A 14,823-nucleotide genomic window follows, 5' to 3' on the forward strand; every position below is an offset into this window, starting at 1 on the left:
CGACGCTTTTCATTTTTCTGTTTTTGGGCTAAAATACCAAATTACGACATAAATAATGCATAGATAACGAAATTTATTACATTTCATGCATCAGGCTACATCAGGCTACAGAGCCTGGCCAGCCACGTCCGGCCACACACACATACACACATACACGAAGAGAACTTGCACATCACACACAGACACACACACACACACACACACACTCACTCGCAAAGGCTGCAAATGTTTAACGGATGTCGTTCTGTCGCCTTCTAATTTATGGTTCATGTAAGTTGCTCTGATTAGTCTTTTGCCGAGCACAATTTTTATCGCAGCAGCAGCGTGTTGAACTCATTCACAGATCTATCTTAAATTTTCGGGCAATACCTTTGCTTAATCCAAATTCGAATTTCGAAATAAAATTCACAAATTGTTCCGTTCGAAATTCGAAATAAAAATTCACAAATTGTTCAGCACATCCTTCTTAAACTCTCTCACATTGTAGTCAGCTTATAATTGCATTTGCATATTATTTCCCTTTTATTGCACATGTCGCCTTGTTTGACATGACTGTGAGAGAGTTCTCAGGCATTGGGTTTCAGTTTTTGGAGCGCCAAAATGCTGTTTACTTACCGCATCCGCAGCTGAAAATGTTTATTAAATGTGGCGCACGCTTTGGGCGTAAAGCAGCAACTAAAAGGGTTCAAAGTAGATGGTAAGAAAAAAATGCAGACGAGAAAAAATGGAAACAAAATTATTCGCAAATAATTTGCATATAAATTATGATTGAGGTGTCAAGTTTATTCACCACAGGCAGAGGAATTTTTCTTCTACTATTTTGCTTGCAAATTAAAGTCAAATAAAATGCAATTTATAAATTTAAATATGAAAACAGAAGAGTTTCTTTTGCACTAAGCAAAACAATCAATTAAAGGAGAATCCTAAAACTTTAGCACATTGTAAAGTGACTGCAGCAGCAGTGTTTCAATAAAAAACCGGAATAACTAAAGCACCGCGGCTAGAGAAGATGACAAAATAAAAGCAGAGCATCAGCAACAGCAACAGTTGAGTTGACGAGGTAAAAGCCAAAGCAAGAGAAAGAGCGAAGGTCGTAATATCCTGACACAATTGTCGGGGTATTATTGCTTTATTGTTATTGCCGATGCTACCTACGTGTATACAGTTTCAAGTAAGGTCGCTGGTAAACAATGCTAATGCACATACTTTGGCAAGAAGCAGCGACGAAATCGGGAACACCGCGCATCGAGTATAAAACTGACAGCGTTTAACTTGACGATTCAGTTTGAGTATTGGCTGGATTATTTCTAGGATAAACGTTGCACATGTTTCGCCTTTTTAGGGCACTCAAATCGAATCTAAAATGAATTTACCTTTGTTGATTTGCGACGACTTTTGCTTATTGGCTTTTGGCTGACTTTCTATCATGCGAACACGCGTCACACACACACACACACACATGAAATTTGTTTGTTGATTTGCCAGCGAACAGCGATTGCTTTCTCGGATTTTGAATGAGCTTAAGACAAATGTAAATATTCTTAGTGCTCACTCAACGCCAACTATGGAGACCTGCAAGGCATCTTTGGGGGTGAAAGCGAGAGAGAGAACGAGATGGGGAACGCATGAGATAGATTGTTGCCAGGGGAGTCGGCGTCGGCCTTTTATGATGAATGATTGTGTGTTTCCTCTAGATTTGTTGCCGCCGATAAACTCAATTTGTTTTCTTCCCCTGTTTTCGGCTGTAGCTGTAGCAGATGCAGATGCGTGTCAATCGGGCCCTTCTTATATTACGCATACGCAGCATTGCCGCATTTGAGAGAACGTTGTTATCGTCAAAAAGTTTTTGAGTGATACTAGCGCGCACAAGTTGTAACTTGCAAGTTGAAATTTATCTCACTTTATGGCAAAGTGCATTTTCAATTCGCCTGTTTTGCGAACTGCACTTTGGTTGTATTTTTACGAGCGACAATTTGTAGTTAATGTCTGAATCTTGTAGCCATCGCAATTGCATTACATTTCGAAATATTGCGCATAAAGATTATTAATTGTGCTCGCAAATGCCGTGCAACAAATTAAATGCTTTGGATTGTGCTTTAATTGCGCTGCGAATTTCACATTTTATAGTCGATAAATGCAATTTAGTTATTAAATGCAATTTATCATGCAAGAGACGCCGGAAATGTGTCTTTCGTACTTACTTAAGACGCAGCTGCTGCTCAGCTGAGGAAATTGGCAACATTCGTTTGTAGTTGATACCCTGCAAACAGCTTGTGAGATGCTTTTTATATCTCTAACTATAGATAATAAAGTATTCTCCATATTATACCTTCAATCATACCTCTTAGCTAAATTTATAATTGTAGGGTGACGAAGTGCAAGTGTTGAGGAAATTAAAAGTTGCATTCAAATGCAACGCACGTGCGTAAAAATTAATATCCGCTTTCTTTCTTCTTCTTGCTGAGCAGCACAGTTGTCTTGCCACTCAACTCGACGTTGGAGAGTCTACGAATAAAACGCGCACCTAAAAGTATGCTACATAATTTTATTTGAATACATTAACGTTTATATAGAGCTGCCTAAAAGTAGGCAATTATTTTATCAACGACGCAGCGCTGCTTTGTTTTGGCAATTAAACGAAATTCATAATTACGATTTAAACTGTTATAAATTCAATACTTTTAGACATACAGTACGAACATGGCAGCAATGGCCGCGGTGAAGGACAAGAATGTCGACGCATAAAGTATTGCGCACGTTGTCTCCATCCAGGCAACCAAAGGACCAACGCTGACCGAGACAATCAGTTGGGCAATAAAGACCATGCTGCTGATGATGGCAACATCGGTGCCCAGGCCACGAGCCTGCTTCAAAGGCACCGTCTCGCCATTACGTACGCTGAACTGAAAAGCAGAAAGAGAAAATAAATGATTGAAAAATCAAACAAATAAGAAAAGTATTCAAAATACTTACACAATTCTTAGCGTGATAATTGGCCACCAGAATAAATGGCATGGTAAACAGTGTGCCATAGAGTATGCCAGCCGAAGTGCTGAAAACTAATACACCCCACTTGGTGGGCCACAGACCGAGTATGAGCATGCCAACGCCATAGTAAATCATGCCGCTAATATAAACTGCCTTGGTGCTAAAATTAAACCGAATTATTAATAAAATAATTATACTTCTATTTATAATAATTGTATAACTTTAAGCTTACCCAAACCACTTCATCAGCTTGGTCACAGACAGCGAGTAAATGGAACAGGAGAAGGCATAGATGGACATGCCCCAGCAACCAAAGCGAACGCCCTCCTCATACAGCAACAATGCCGGCGAGTTCGGTGGCGCCGTGGGATTGCCATGGAACACTGCCTCGCCTACAAAGTCGGTGAAGTACAGGCAATAGGTGACATGTCCCATCCAGCAAAAGAGATTGGTCAACGCCAGCATACGCATCGAATACGGCATGATGAAGATGCTCTTGAGATAAGCGCTCAATGAAACTGGCGGCTCGGCTTCCGACTGCGTTTCCACATCCTGTAGCTTCGACTTGGCTGTAATCGAAGGCAAGTAGCTATTCTGATAGCTCTGCATGGCATTGTTGGCTGCCTTCAGATCGTCGGCTATTTGCATTTCCTGTATGTAATAAATTGCATTGTTGTTCTTCTTCAGCTCCTTCTTGATGGCTGCCTCGGAGAGTGGGCGCAACAACTCATCGTTTTCGATGAGCTGCAGTGGAATCTCACGGAAAGTCGTCACCGTAATCAAGTAACAGACCACAAATATAATTGTCACCAGACTAAACACCGTTGGTATATTGCCACCGAGAAAGGCGCCAATATGCGTTGTCTCCCAATCGATGCCGCCAATGGCGTAACCAATAGTGCCACCAAAGCCAGCGAATAGTGTAAACATGGTGAGCGCCTTCGGTTGCTCCTCGGGCACACACATGTCCAGCAAATAGGTGCGAGCAGGTGTCTGGCAGGTGTCCGCATCAAAGTCCAATAGCACCATGCCCAGTATGGTTAAAATTGCAGCAAATTTGAAATTCACTGGCCATGCTCCCTCCTCCTCCTCCGGTACAACACTCGGTGTTGTATCTAAGCCATGCTCTTGGCTCGTATAGTTGTAGCCCACATCACCAAGCCAAACGCCCAAATCTTTGCCGTAGGGAACGAGGACAAGGCCACACAGTATTCCCAGCGAGAGCAGCGAGATGATTGGACGTCGTCGGCCCCAGCGCAGTTTACAGCGATCACTGATGCTGCCCAGCAGCGGCGATACAAAGAAACCAATCAGTGGCGACAGTCCCCAGGCCATGGTCATGTGCTTGTGGTCGATGCCAATCTGCAGCAGAATTGGCGACACAAAACTCGTCTCGGCCGCATAGGCAAACTCGATGGCCATCGCGATGGCCGAGAGGCGAAACAGCTCGAAACGTGTCTTGCGACGAAACACATGCGAATAGTCCGCATCCTGATCCCTCGCATGATTCTCACGCTGCTTCAGCATGTACTTGATCATGGGATTCTTGGCAGATGACAGCTGAGCTGCCTGTGATGAATCGGCGGTTACGCCCACCATGTTGCCCACAAATTATTAAATCAGCTGGAAAGATAAAAAGAAGTAAGAAAGACTGTGAGATACCGGCTCTGCATTTTAAATCACAGCATATAAACCAAATTAATGTACCGCCAAAATACCGAAACATCCCAATGTTTTTAGTATACTGATCTGTTAAAAATATACTATATATTGTAAAATATACCAGATTGTCAACCAAAGTTCCCATTTTCAACATTCAAAAGTATTTCTTAATACGGACTGACGGACAGATGAAGCCATGTTCATCGTCTCAGCTGTTGACCAAATATTATTAATATACCGCCAAAATACTGAAACATACCAAAGGCAATGTTTATGGTATTCTGATATGTTCAGAAAATACCATATAGTGCAAAATATACCAGATTGTCAATCAAAGTCTTAATTTTTCCCATTCAAAAGTATTTCTTAATAAGGACGGACAGACAGACAGGCTTAAGCTTTTTGATCCTGATCAAGAATATATATATACATACTTTTTAGGGTCGAAGATGTTTCTTTCTGCCTATTACATACATATGGAGTCGCAAATTTATAATACCCTTCTACCCTATGGATTGCAGGTATAAGAAAGATAAATATTAATCTAGTTAAAGAAAGCAAATAAAAACTGCAATGCGCTGCGTTGGCAAAAGATAAATAAAACTATTGAGGCAAAGACATTGAACTCAATCTATTCAGTATGTGAAGCAACTACTTTTGATCGGCGATTAATTGAAATGTGCCATCTTCGCGCTCTGCTTCCATTCGATTCAATTACAACGAACGTCTTCACTCACTTTTTGCCCCAGAGCAGCGTACAAATTATCTACACAAACATTGGAATCATTGATTCAAATGCGAAATGCAAATGCAAATTGAAACTGAAACTGAAACTGAAACCGAGACCGTGTGCTTATCGACAGCTCCTTTGTTTCATTGTAAGAAATTTGAATCTGAACCCGAACTCGAAATGAAACCGAAACAAACAATTGCTGCGACAATTGATTGTAATAAATGCTCAGACAAATATATAGAACAAAAAAAAGGAAAAACAAAATATTATTGCTATTGCATTGAAAATACTTTTGTTGCTTAATACTGAGCAAACCTATTTTGCATCAAATATTTATTCTTACACAAGTTGGCTAGATATATTTCTGTTTGATTTCTTTTCAACACCGATATGGAAGTATCCAATAGTTAAAGATGTGTTTCTTTGGCAAACATAAGGTAAATCATTGAAACGACAATGACTCACTTTTCAACAATATGTCACTTTATAATCTCTTTTTCTTTTTTCACTTATTTTATTATGATTTCATTCCAACTACGTACTCGACTGTTTCAACTTAATAAAACGAAACATCTTTCGATTGCAATTGATTAACAAATTGATTAAAAGCTGCCGCGGCGAGTCTTAATTTTTTTTTTCTTTTTTTTTTGGCTGATCTGCTAAACGATATAAGTTGACCGTTGCGTGTTCGGGCCACAACTGAAAACTGTGTCTGTGTCTCACATCGAGTTCAAATCTTGGACAGAGCCACAGAGACAGAGCTAGAGCAACAACAACAACAACAACAACAACAACAATAGCAATAAAATTTATTTTATACATTAGTAATACAAAAAATGTATAACGAAGAAAACAACTAATTTATATGCTCTCAACGACCTCTCATTCCCATTGTTGCCTGACACTTTACACTAATTCAACTGATGCGGGTGGCTTTCTCGCGACATCTGAACTAGAATATGAGTGTGAGTGTGCGAGAGTGAGTGTGAGTGTGAGTGCAAGAGTGAGTGTACTCGCAATTGTAGATCAAAGAATTGTGTCGAAATATGTGCGGAATGGAGCCCTTGCCCTTGCCCTTCCATATGCTTGCATATGCATAAACGTGAATTTAACTGTTTTGCTGACTAGGTCAATAATTTGTTTATGCAAAAAACGAACAAATTGTTTAATATGCTAATAAAGTGATTCGACACGAGAAACACTAATTAGCAACAGCCAAGGGGGAAGTGTATGTGTGTGTGTGTTTCCAGACAGTTTATTGATTCGATTGTTATATTATCGAATTTTGAGATAGAATTTTTATGCTGAATAAACGTCATAAATAGTGTGTGTGCTTCCAGATAGTTTATAGTTTCGATTGTTATATAGTACATATTATAAAGCTTTGAGATAGAATTTTTATGCTGTAATAAACGTCATAAATTGTGTATGTGTGTGTGTTTCAAGATAGTTTATCGATTTGATTGCTATATTATCGGGTTTTGAGATAGAATTTTTTTGCTGTAATAAACGTCATAACTTTTTGGATTTTCTCTATTTTAATTGAAATTAAAATTGGCATATTGTTTCACACGTATTTAATTTAATAATCCACTTGATTTCGTGATTCGCTTTTGTGCTATAATTAAGATGCTCATTTGAGAACTTTTTAAATATGCATGAACGTGATAAATTTTATGGGCATGAGACTTAATTACTCAATTGTTAACTTCGACAGGATGCAAACTTACATCATAATTATCGTCTTGAAGATAATTTAGTTTAATGTGTTTGACTCACCTTCAATCTATGAAATTTCTCACAATTTCACCCACGCTCTTTTATTCAGTTCTTTTTATGCGATATATTTATTAATTTATTTTACTGATTCTTTGGATTTATTTGTTAATCGTGCACTGATTATTTTTTTGTGTTTTACTCACTTTCCGATTTATGTTTTAGTGTCAATAAATTGTAATCCGTTAAAGTTTTTCTCTTGCACAAATTGTTAAACATAAAATAGATTTCGATTTTCTTAAACTTCAATTGTTTCTGTTGTTGTTCCTTGGAACGAGCGTGGGCGTGGCACTTTTGGGTGGGCGGCGGCAGTGAATTCACTCTCATAACTTTACCCATGCAATTGAAGGTACAATGATAACAAATGTTCTCGTTTTTATATACTTCTTTCTCGTTTTTCCCTTCTAAGTTAGTTTTTTTTTCACTACAATCGATTCGATATACTTTAAAATAGATTTGTTTCTTTTTTCTTTTGTTATAATATTATTTTTTAATAGATTTGCTAGATTTATTGTTTGAGTTGTGTTAGAGTGTTGACATTGCCACGAGTCGAACGCAACGACAACTGTTTACTCCGTTGGCCTGGACGCTGGGAAATTTTTGGCAAGACATGAAAATTGCTTTTGCGTTTGACAATTTGCGTAAATCGGAGAAAAAATGAATACGCAGCCAACAATTAACAGACGCGACGCGTTTCACAACAAAAACTTTTCAATATTTTCTATTTTCTGCACAATGTTTTGCCTCATGTGATTGTTTTTTTTTTTTTTTCTCGTGTATTGTCGCTATTTTTGGCTTCCTGTTAAACTTGTCAAAAATTAAATAAATCCAACGAACTTCTGCTCTTGATGGTGATCACTGTGCCTTCCGACTCTAAGACTGAGGCGCCTTCTGCTAGACGCACGTATTTATACACAGCATGCAACATACGCACTCTCATTTTCGCAGTTCACACTGAGAGAAAGCGGAGGTCCAGAAGCATTATCGAATTCTATTGGGAGAGCGAAATTTTGTGGGCTAATCTTTGCTATTTTGCTGAGTGTATTAATAGCCAATTCTCTCAAACTCTTTTCTCTCTCTATTGCTCTCTCTTCGTCTCGCTCTCTGCGATTATCGCTTCTCGTTTCGCTCGCTGCTGTCCGATCAGCGCCCTCGTCGCTTTATCGACAGGGTGGCTTTCTTTCCACTCTATATGTATGCTGTGTTGTGTTGTGTTTTGTTGTGCTGTCCCGCTTCTGTTGCTGCGTTTTTGTTGGATTTCTTTTACTTAATTTTCATTTGAATACCCTCTAAACATAAATGGTGTCAATGGGGTATGCTAAGCGAAGAGATTGTAGAGAATTATGGAAAGTATTGGATCTGCCTTAACCTTAAAGAATTACATAATGGAAATAATATTACTCGAACTATTTTAAAAATTCATCTTTATTTTATTAAAATTTATTATTGTTTGTACTTTTCTATTTAAATTTATTACAAATTTAACAAATTTTCTTTATTGTAAACTTAGCAACGAAAACTTGTACACAAATTTTAAGATTATTTTAAAACTTATTCAAATATATTTTTTTTTTTGTATTTATAAATTTAAATTTATTAAAAATATTTTATAATTTCTTTATTGTAAGCTTAGCCAAGAAACCTTCTACACAAATCTAAACACTATTTTTAAAATGAATTGCTAAATTAAAAAAAATGAATTCAATGAAAATCAAATAAAAGAAATGTTAAAACATAAATAACTATATTAAAAAGAGTAACTAAATGCTAAATGAAAGACGTATAAAAAAAAAAAGATAATCTATTTAAGTTTTCAAAATATATTTTTTTCTTCTTTATTGATATTTGTAATTTGTTTCTTAAGATTATTTTTTAATATTAAATAATTTTCATATTAACATAGGGTATTTTAAGTGCGACTACCCTCGACGAACCTTATTTCTTTCCTGTAGAGTTTGCTCTGTAATGTAGTGAGTTTTGAGACAAATCGCCTGCATTAGGGTGAACATTTTATGACATGTGCAAAACAAATATCGTTTGCAATAAATCTACTAGATTTGATAAGCATTTGCTGGAAATATTGCACTGCTTCAAAATGTGTGTATCCAAATATCTCAAGTATCTCAACAACTCCAAGTATCTCAAAAACTGTGGACGGCATCTGTAGACCCGATTCTAGGGAGCATACACGAAAACGGGTTTCTCTGGAGCGCCTCGAGGAGGCTATGACAAGTTTTAAGCAAAGAGCAATGGAAATCTACTGTGCCAAACATAAGTAGTAAACATGCTTGTGTGTTCAGCAAAACTAACAATACGTCTGGAGTTCACCACACTGAGTCGCAAAAGTCTTTTATCAGTGCTGGAAAATTTCAGATTTACCTTGGGAAATTCCATTTCACATTTGTTGAAAAGTATATATAGCAGGAAGACATAGTTATCTTGAAGCGAAGGAGCTCGAGTGTTATTGAACGTCGAATTCATAAATAAATGCCAGACTATATGCGGATAAGTGTTAATGAAGTTCTAATTTTTGTTTATCTTTTGCATTTATCTGACATTGAAATGCGTGTGTCGTGCTATAAATTTCCATTTTCAATCAAGCAACGCAGTCTGATTTGCTCCACAGCCAATTAGGCAATCAAAAGTGTTTGCTAAAGAAATTTCAACATTATGATTATTCATAATTCTTTTATTTATGCCTGACTTGAAGTCAATATTTACTGATTGAAAGTTCTTGCTTACAATAACATTTACGAGTGCTCCCATTTCGCTTATCTCTCTATTTTCAATTAAATTTACTTTCAGCATGAGACATCGAATCGCGAATTGTGTGTGACTTAGCCATGAACAAAATAATAAGATTCTACTTAAAATTTAATATCTATGCGGAATTTGATTAAGTGATTAGCATTAGCCAGCTGTTGTCTGGCTTATTTGGTTAAACTATTAGCACAAATTTGTGACATTTGGCATCAGAGATGAAATATAAATCGAGCGTGTGGTGAATAACAAAAATTAAAAAATTATGTAAAACCTGCGGTTGGTTTAAAGACCACAACGATATGTGCCAAGTCATTGACTTGTCGCAGCATGATGATGATGATGATGATGACGACAAACGTCCACTCTTGCTCTCATTGGGCCGCTCGAAGCTGTGCTGGGGGTGTATGCGTGTATTCGATTGTATAATTGTGTGCGCGAGACTCAATAAACCGGTAAACGAATCATGTAAAAAACAGATTTCAAATGCTCAATTTGCAAAAACTGCATACTCAATAAACACATCCCCACCATCCTTATCAATGCAAACATATATTCACACACAAAAATAATTCCATCATGGGACGTACGTAGCCATCTGATAGCGTCAGGGGCTGATAATTTAGTCGCGCGGCAGCTTATCTCCATAAATCTCTGCAGTTTGTTTACCTTCTGTTTCATTTAATAAATCTAATTTTGCGATAACCCAGTGACGATGGCTTTTTGATAAGCCTCGAAAATAAACTGGCACACTAAAGGCTTTGTCCGAGAGTCTATTAAATTTAATTAAAATTAAATTAGACGTTAATTTATTGCCGCCACTAATAGCTGAATTATTTGATAACAAACAGCTGAGCGGGCAGCATAGCAGCCAGCTTTTTGTTAAGTACGCTTCGTTTCTCTAGAGCCGAAAAGTATGCAGCAATTATTTTCTACTCTCAATAACATAATGTGGAGCGAGAGAGCATGAGAACTAGTTTTAAGAAATTTGTGTTATTTAAAACTTCAAATAAGTTTTTGGAGTGTGCTCTGTTGTTGTCAGTGTCTCATCTTGGCCGAGACATTTATTTGGGTCTTCATACAGTTTGCACATTGTTTTATATGGCATCGCTTCAACTGCTCATGCTGAAGTTGTTTTTCTTATGTTCGTTTGTTGTTGTTTGCTGTGCTGCTGTTATGGACGCTGTTGCTTTTGCTATTTTGCTGTCCATCCTGGCATCTTCATTTTGCTGTTTTGTTTGCGGCAGTTGAAAATTAATATGTCGGCTCTCTGGACCTGCAAATGTCTTAATTAAAAGTTGTTTTTGGCATTCGCTTTGGCAGCATGGAATGCTGCTGCCAGTCCCCAATCTAAATGCGGATGAGCTATATAGTAGTGGAGTGTGCAGTATAGTGTACAGTGTGCAACAAATTGTGTTTTTGAACACATCACAGACAATTGTCATTCGCAGGCAGGCAACATGGTTGACATTTAATTTCTTGCTGCAGTCGTGGTGCAAAAATAACGCATACGCCATGAGCTCCACACCAAAAACATTTCACTCACAACTTAGGCAAATAAGCCAGGTTTTTTTCTCTCTCTATCTCGCTCTCTCTCTCTCTCACTGTTTGAGCGATTCATCAGCAGTGGATTTGCATTGTGTTTACGGAATAGTTCTAACTGCAGTTGTTGCTGCTGCTGTTCGTAATGGCTTTTGACAAACATGTGGCAGCCATTAAAGGTGCTAAAACTGCGACTGACGACTTGATATGGTCGCTGTTGCCAAAAAAGGCAAAAAGACAATGGGCCAATAATAATAAAAAAACGAAGAGAGAGAGGACGGCAGAAGAGAACTTGAGCTCAAAGCCAAAAACTCGTTGCCGTCAGCTGCAAAATGCTTCCTTTATTGTAATCTGCATTTAAGTGGTTTTCTTTTGTGCTGACATTCGTGTAGTTGTGTGTGTGTGTTACACTTTTTCTATCGCCGTTTTGCACCTTTCAATTTGGCGCTCCATTCTTGACGGCGGCCAATGCAGCAATTTTTCGGGTAACTGCCGCTCGTTTGAAATGTTAATATGCAACTTTGATGCGATTGCCGTTGCCGGCAATTGCCAGACAATTTCATTTTCGTTATGCTTAGAGGACGAGATAAGAACGGCCAAAGAGGCAATGCTAAGCTGCTTCACCGTAAAAAGCAACAGCAATTTCAGAGCGCAACTTTCCAGCGGAGATTTGAAATGCTTTAATTGCTTAGAGTTTGTAATTATCGATGGCAAATTACAAATAGATTTGCCAACAAGTGGTTTGCGAATACAGGGTATCATTTGGATAAATTTGCTGCTCCGATAACGGCTGATTGAGCAGCGACTGCTAAGAGCTGTGAAGTCAATTCAAGGTGCAGTTGAATTGCATTGTGTGAGAACCGAGGGGCTTTTTTTCTGCCCAGACTGTTTGCTCAGTTTTGTGTGTGAGGGGGCGGGGCCATTTACTTGCGGCACTCGGATTCGCACTCGGACAAATTGATTGCCACGTCGACGCGTCCGAAATTCAGCGTACAATTTTCATAGCATGTGCAGTCGCAATCCCAGACCTCGCTTTTTTTCTCTTTTTTTTTTTGGGTGTATGTATATATATTTCTTTATGCAGTGCATGCAAATAGGGTAAACGTAAAAATTTGCATGCAAACTGCTGCAGTTAGTAGCCTTCCTCATCCAACAGACACACACGCCCACCGCTGGGAGCCACGAGTTGGGCAATTCAAGTGCAAATATGGTGGCATGCCGCACTTGAGCATCAAGTTCTGTGCGCATGAAACGCAATTGTTGTGAATTTGCCCGACAGTGGCTTTTGGCCACCACCTACGCCATCGCCACCGCCACCGCCACCGCCAACAGCAAATATCAATTGGCATTGGCCCGCTGCATATTCGTATGTGCTCGCATTTAAACTAACGAGCTTGGCAACCAAAAATGTGTAGATCAAACAGTTGCCAGCCGGCCTTTTGTTTCGTCTGATTGTTTGCTGGCATTCAAAATAAATGTATATATTTTTTAACTATGCCTGGCACAGTGAGATTAAGTTTTAAATCCCTTTACGTGCTGATAGTGTTTATTGCCTTGCTTTGTCTATCAAAGCTCATTTGGTTTGTCATCAGATTGTGCAATAAAAATGCCATAAAGATTGCAAATTTTCAAGTTCATTCAAGCAGAACATACAAACTGCAAATCTGCTTAGACAAACAGTTTACTCGCATTACAGTTCCATAAATAGCCAAACAGATAATCCCCCAAAAGGTGCCAGCAGAAGTCATGAAATTATACTTAATATTTTCATTTATATTTTGCTGTGACTTCAACCAGCTTATAAAATACATGTATGTGGAGTGCAGTTAAGTTAGGCACTTGAAAATGGCATTGGCAAGTGCATGCACGTTTCGTCTTAACAAAAATCTACTTTGCTGCATGTCCTGCAGCCTGGTTTGTGTCCAACAACAGCTGCTTTTGTCCAACCTTTTGTGTGTGACTGTGGTTGGCTTGTTATTGTTTGTGACAGCAGACGACACAGTGAAGTCAAAAGCCAAGGCTTAGCCGCAGTGGCAATAATAGGTGCAACGGCAACAAAGCCATCAAAAGTGATAAGTTTACTGACTAAATGCAGCAACTACGAAGTAAACTGTGTGGTAACAGCTGGAGCTGCAGCTGCAGCTGCATCTCTGAACTGAAACTGGGTTCCATGGTCAGGTCACAAAACGTTGATTGGCCTGTGCCGGAAAAAGAAGTTATAACCATTAAGGCGGAAACGGATGTGGCACAGACGTTTCCGCTGCTGCCAACTCTTTTCACTCACTCACTCCAGCTCTCTCTCTACCTCTCTCTCTCTGCCTCTTTCTCTCTCGCACATGCAATTCACACCCAGAGGCAAATATTATATAAAAAACGTTGCATACTTTTGAGCTGCCTGTCTGTCAAATGGCAGCCGCTTTTTGCATTGCAATGCGAATATCATCACGTCACATTCGAGTTGATTTGAGTTGCGTTGAGTTACATTGAGTGAAGTGTGGAGCCTGCTAAGCACAGCACCGCACAGCACAGCGTTTAGCGGTTTAGTTTTGCGGCTAACTTCAGTGTGTGTGTGTGAGAATTAAACATTTGTTACACTTGCCTTGCCACTGCGCTGCCTTTTAATTGAATATATGTATTGCTGGTAGTCGTACTTATGTGCTTATGTGGCTTTCTTACAACAATGTTGCTTGCCAATTAGCAGCTGCCTCATAAAAATACTTACAATATATGCGAGCAGTGCTTAAGCCAGACGCTTGCCTTGATTGTGTGGTAGCTAAATTGAACTTGCTTGAAATAGAAAAAACAAGTACGGAAGCTATTATTACTATAAAAACATATCAAACTTATATAACGAAAAATACTAAAATGTACAGATTGATATATATATGGCCACATTTAACTCGCTTTAAATATAAAAAACAAGTACGGAAGCTATTATTATTCCAAAAACAAACCCAACTAGTATATCAACGAATACTAAAAAATACCAGTGCATATATTTATTATTTCGATATAGTACTACATGCAAAATATACCAAAGATTACAAATTATACCAGAATAGAGTAGAATATATAACAAAGCATGTAAGACATGACGGCATGGGTCGTTTTGTTGACATATAATATTATTTCATAAACTTCCATTATTATTGTAAAGATATATCGTATCGATATAATACTGCGCTCAAAATATACCATAGGGTACAAAATATACTATATTGACAACCAAAGTAACTAAAATCTGACTGTAGCATCTGTTATGTTGCCATAGAATATTATTTCTTAAATAACTTCTACAATTGTTTTCTGTTCGCAACCATATATTCATAAATCCTATAGCTTTTACTGTATGTTCTAAAGAA

General features: G+C 38.2%; 1 protein-coding gene across 1 annotated transcript; it reads right to left on the minus strand.

Annotated features, from left to right (window-relative positions):
• Positions 1-2,518: 2,518 nt before the first annotated feature.
• Positions 2,519-8,037, minus strand: LOC132791318 (proton-associated sugar transporter A). The gene is made up of 4 exons (XM_060800187.1): positions 7,163-8,037; positions 3,221-4,611; positions 2,974-3,148; positions 2,519-2,903 (listed from the first exon to the last, which is right to left on the minus strand). The coding sequence occupies exons 2-4, from the start codon at positions 4,585-4,587 to the stop codon at positions 2,682-2,684; spliced, it is 1,764 nt and encodes a 587-aa protein (XP_060656170.1). The 5' UTR covers positions 4,588-4,611; positions 7,163-8,037; the 3' UTR covers positions 2,519-2,681.
• Positions 8,038-14,823: the final 6,786 nt, after the last annotated feature.

Source organism: Drosophila nasuta, chromosome 3 (assembly GCF_023558535.2).
Source record: "Drosophila nasuta strain 15112-1781.00 chromosome 3, ASM2355853v1, whole genome shotgun sequence".
Classification (NCBI taxonomy): Eukaryota; Metazoa; Arthropoda; class Insecta; order Diptera; family Drosophilidae; genus Drosophila; species Drosophila nasuta.

Coding starts and splice junctions, on each gene's coding strand:
- LOC132791318 (XM_060800187.1), bottom strand. CDS start 4,587: ATGGTGGGCGTAACCGCCGATTCATCACAGGCAGCTCAGCTGTCATCT. Junction 3,149..3,220: donor AAGCTGATGAAGTGGTTTGG/GTAAGCTTAAAG, acceptor GTTTAATTTTAG/CACCAAGGCAGTTTATATTA. Junction 2,904..2,973: donor ATTATCACGCTAAGAATTGT/GTAAGTATTTTG, acceptor TCTGCTTTTCAG/TTCAGCGTACGTAATGGCGA.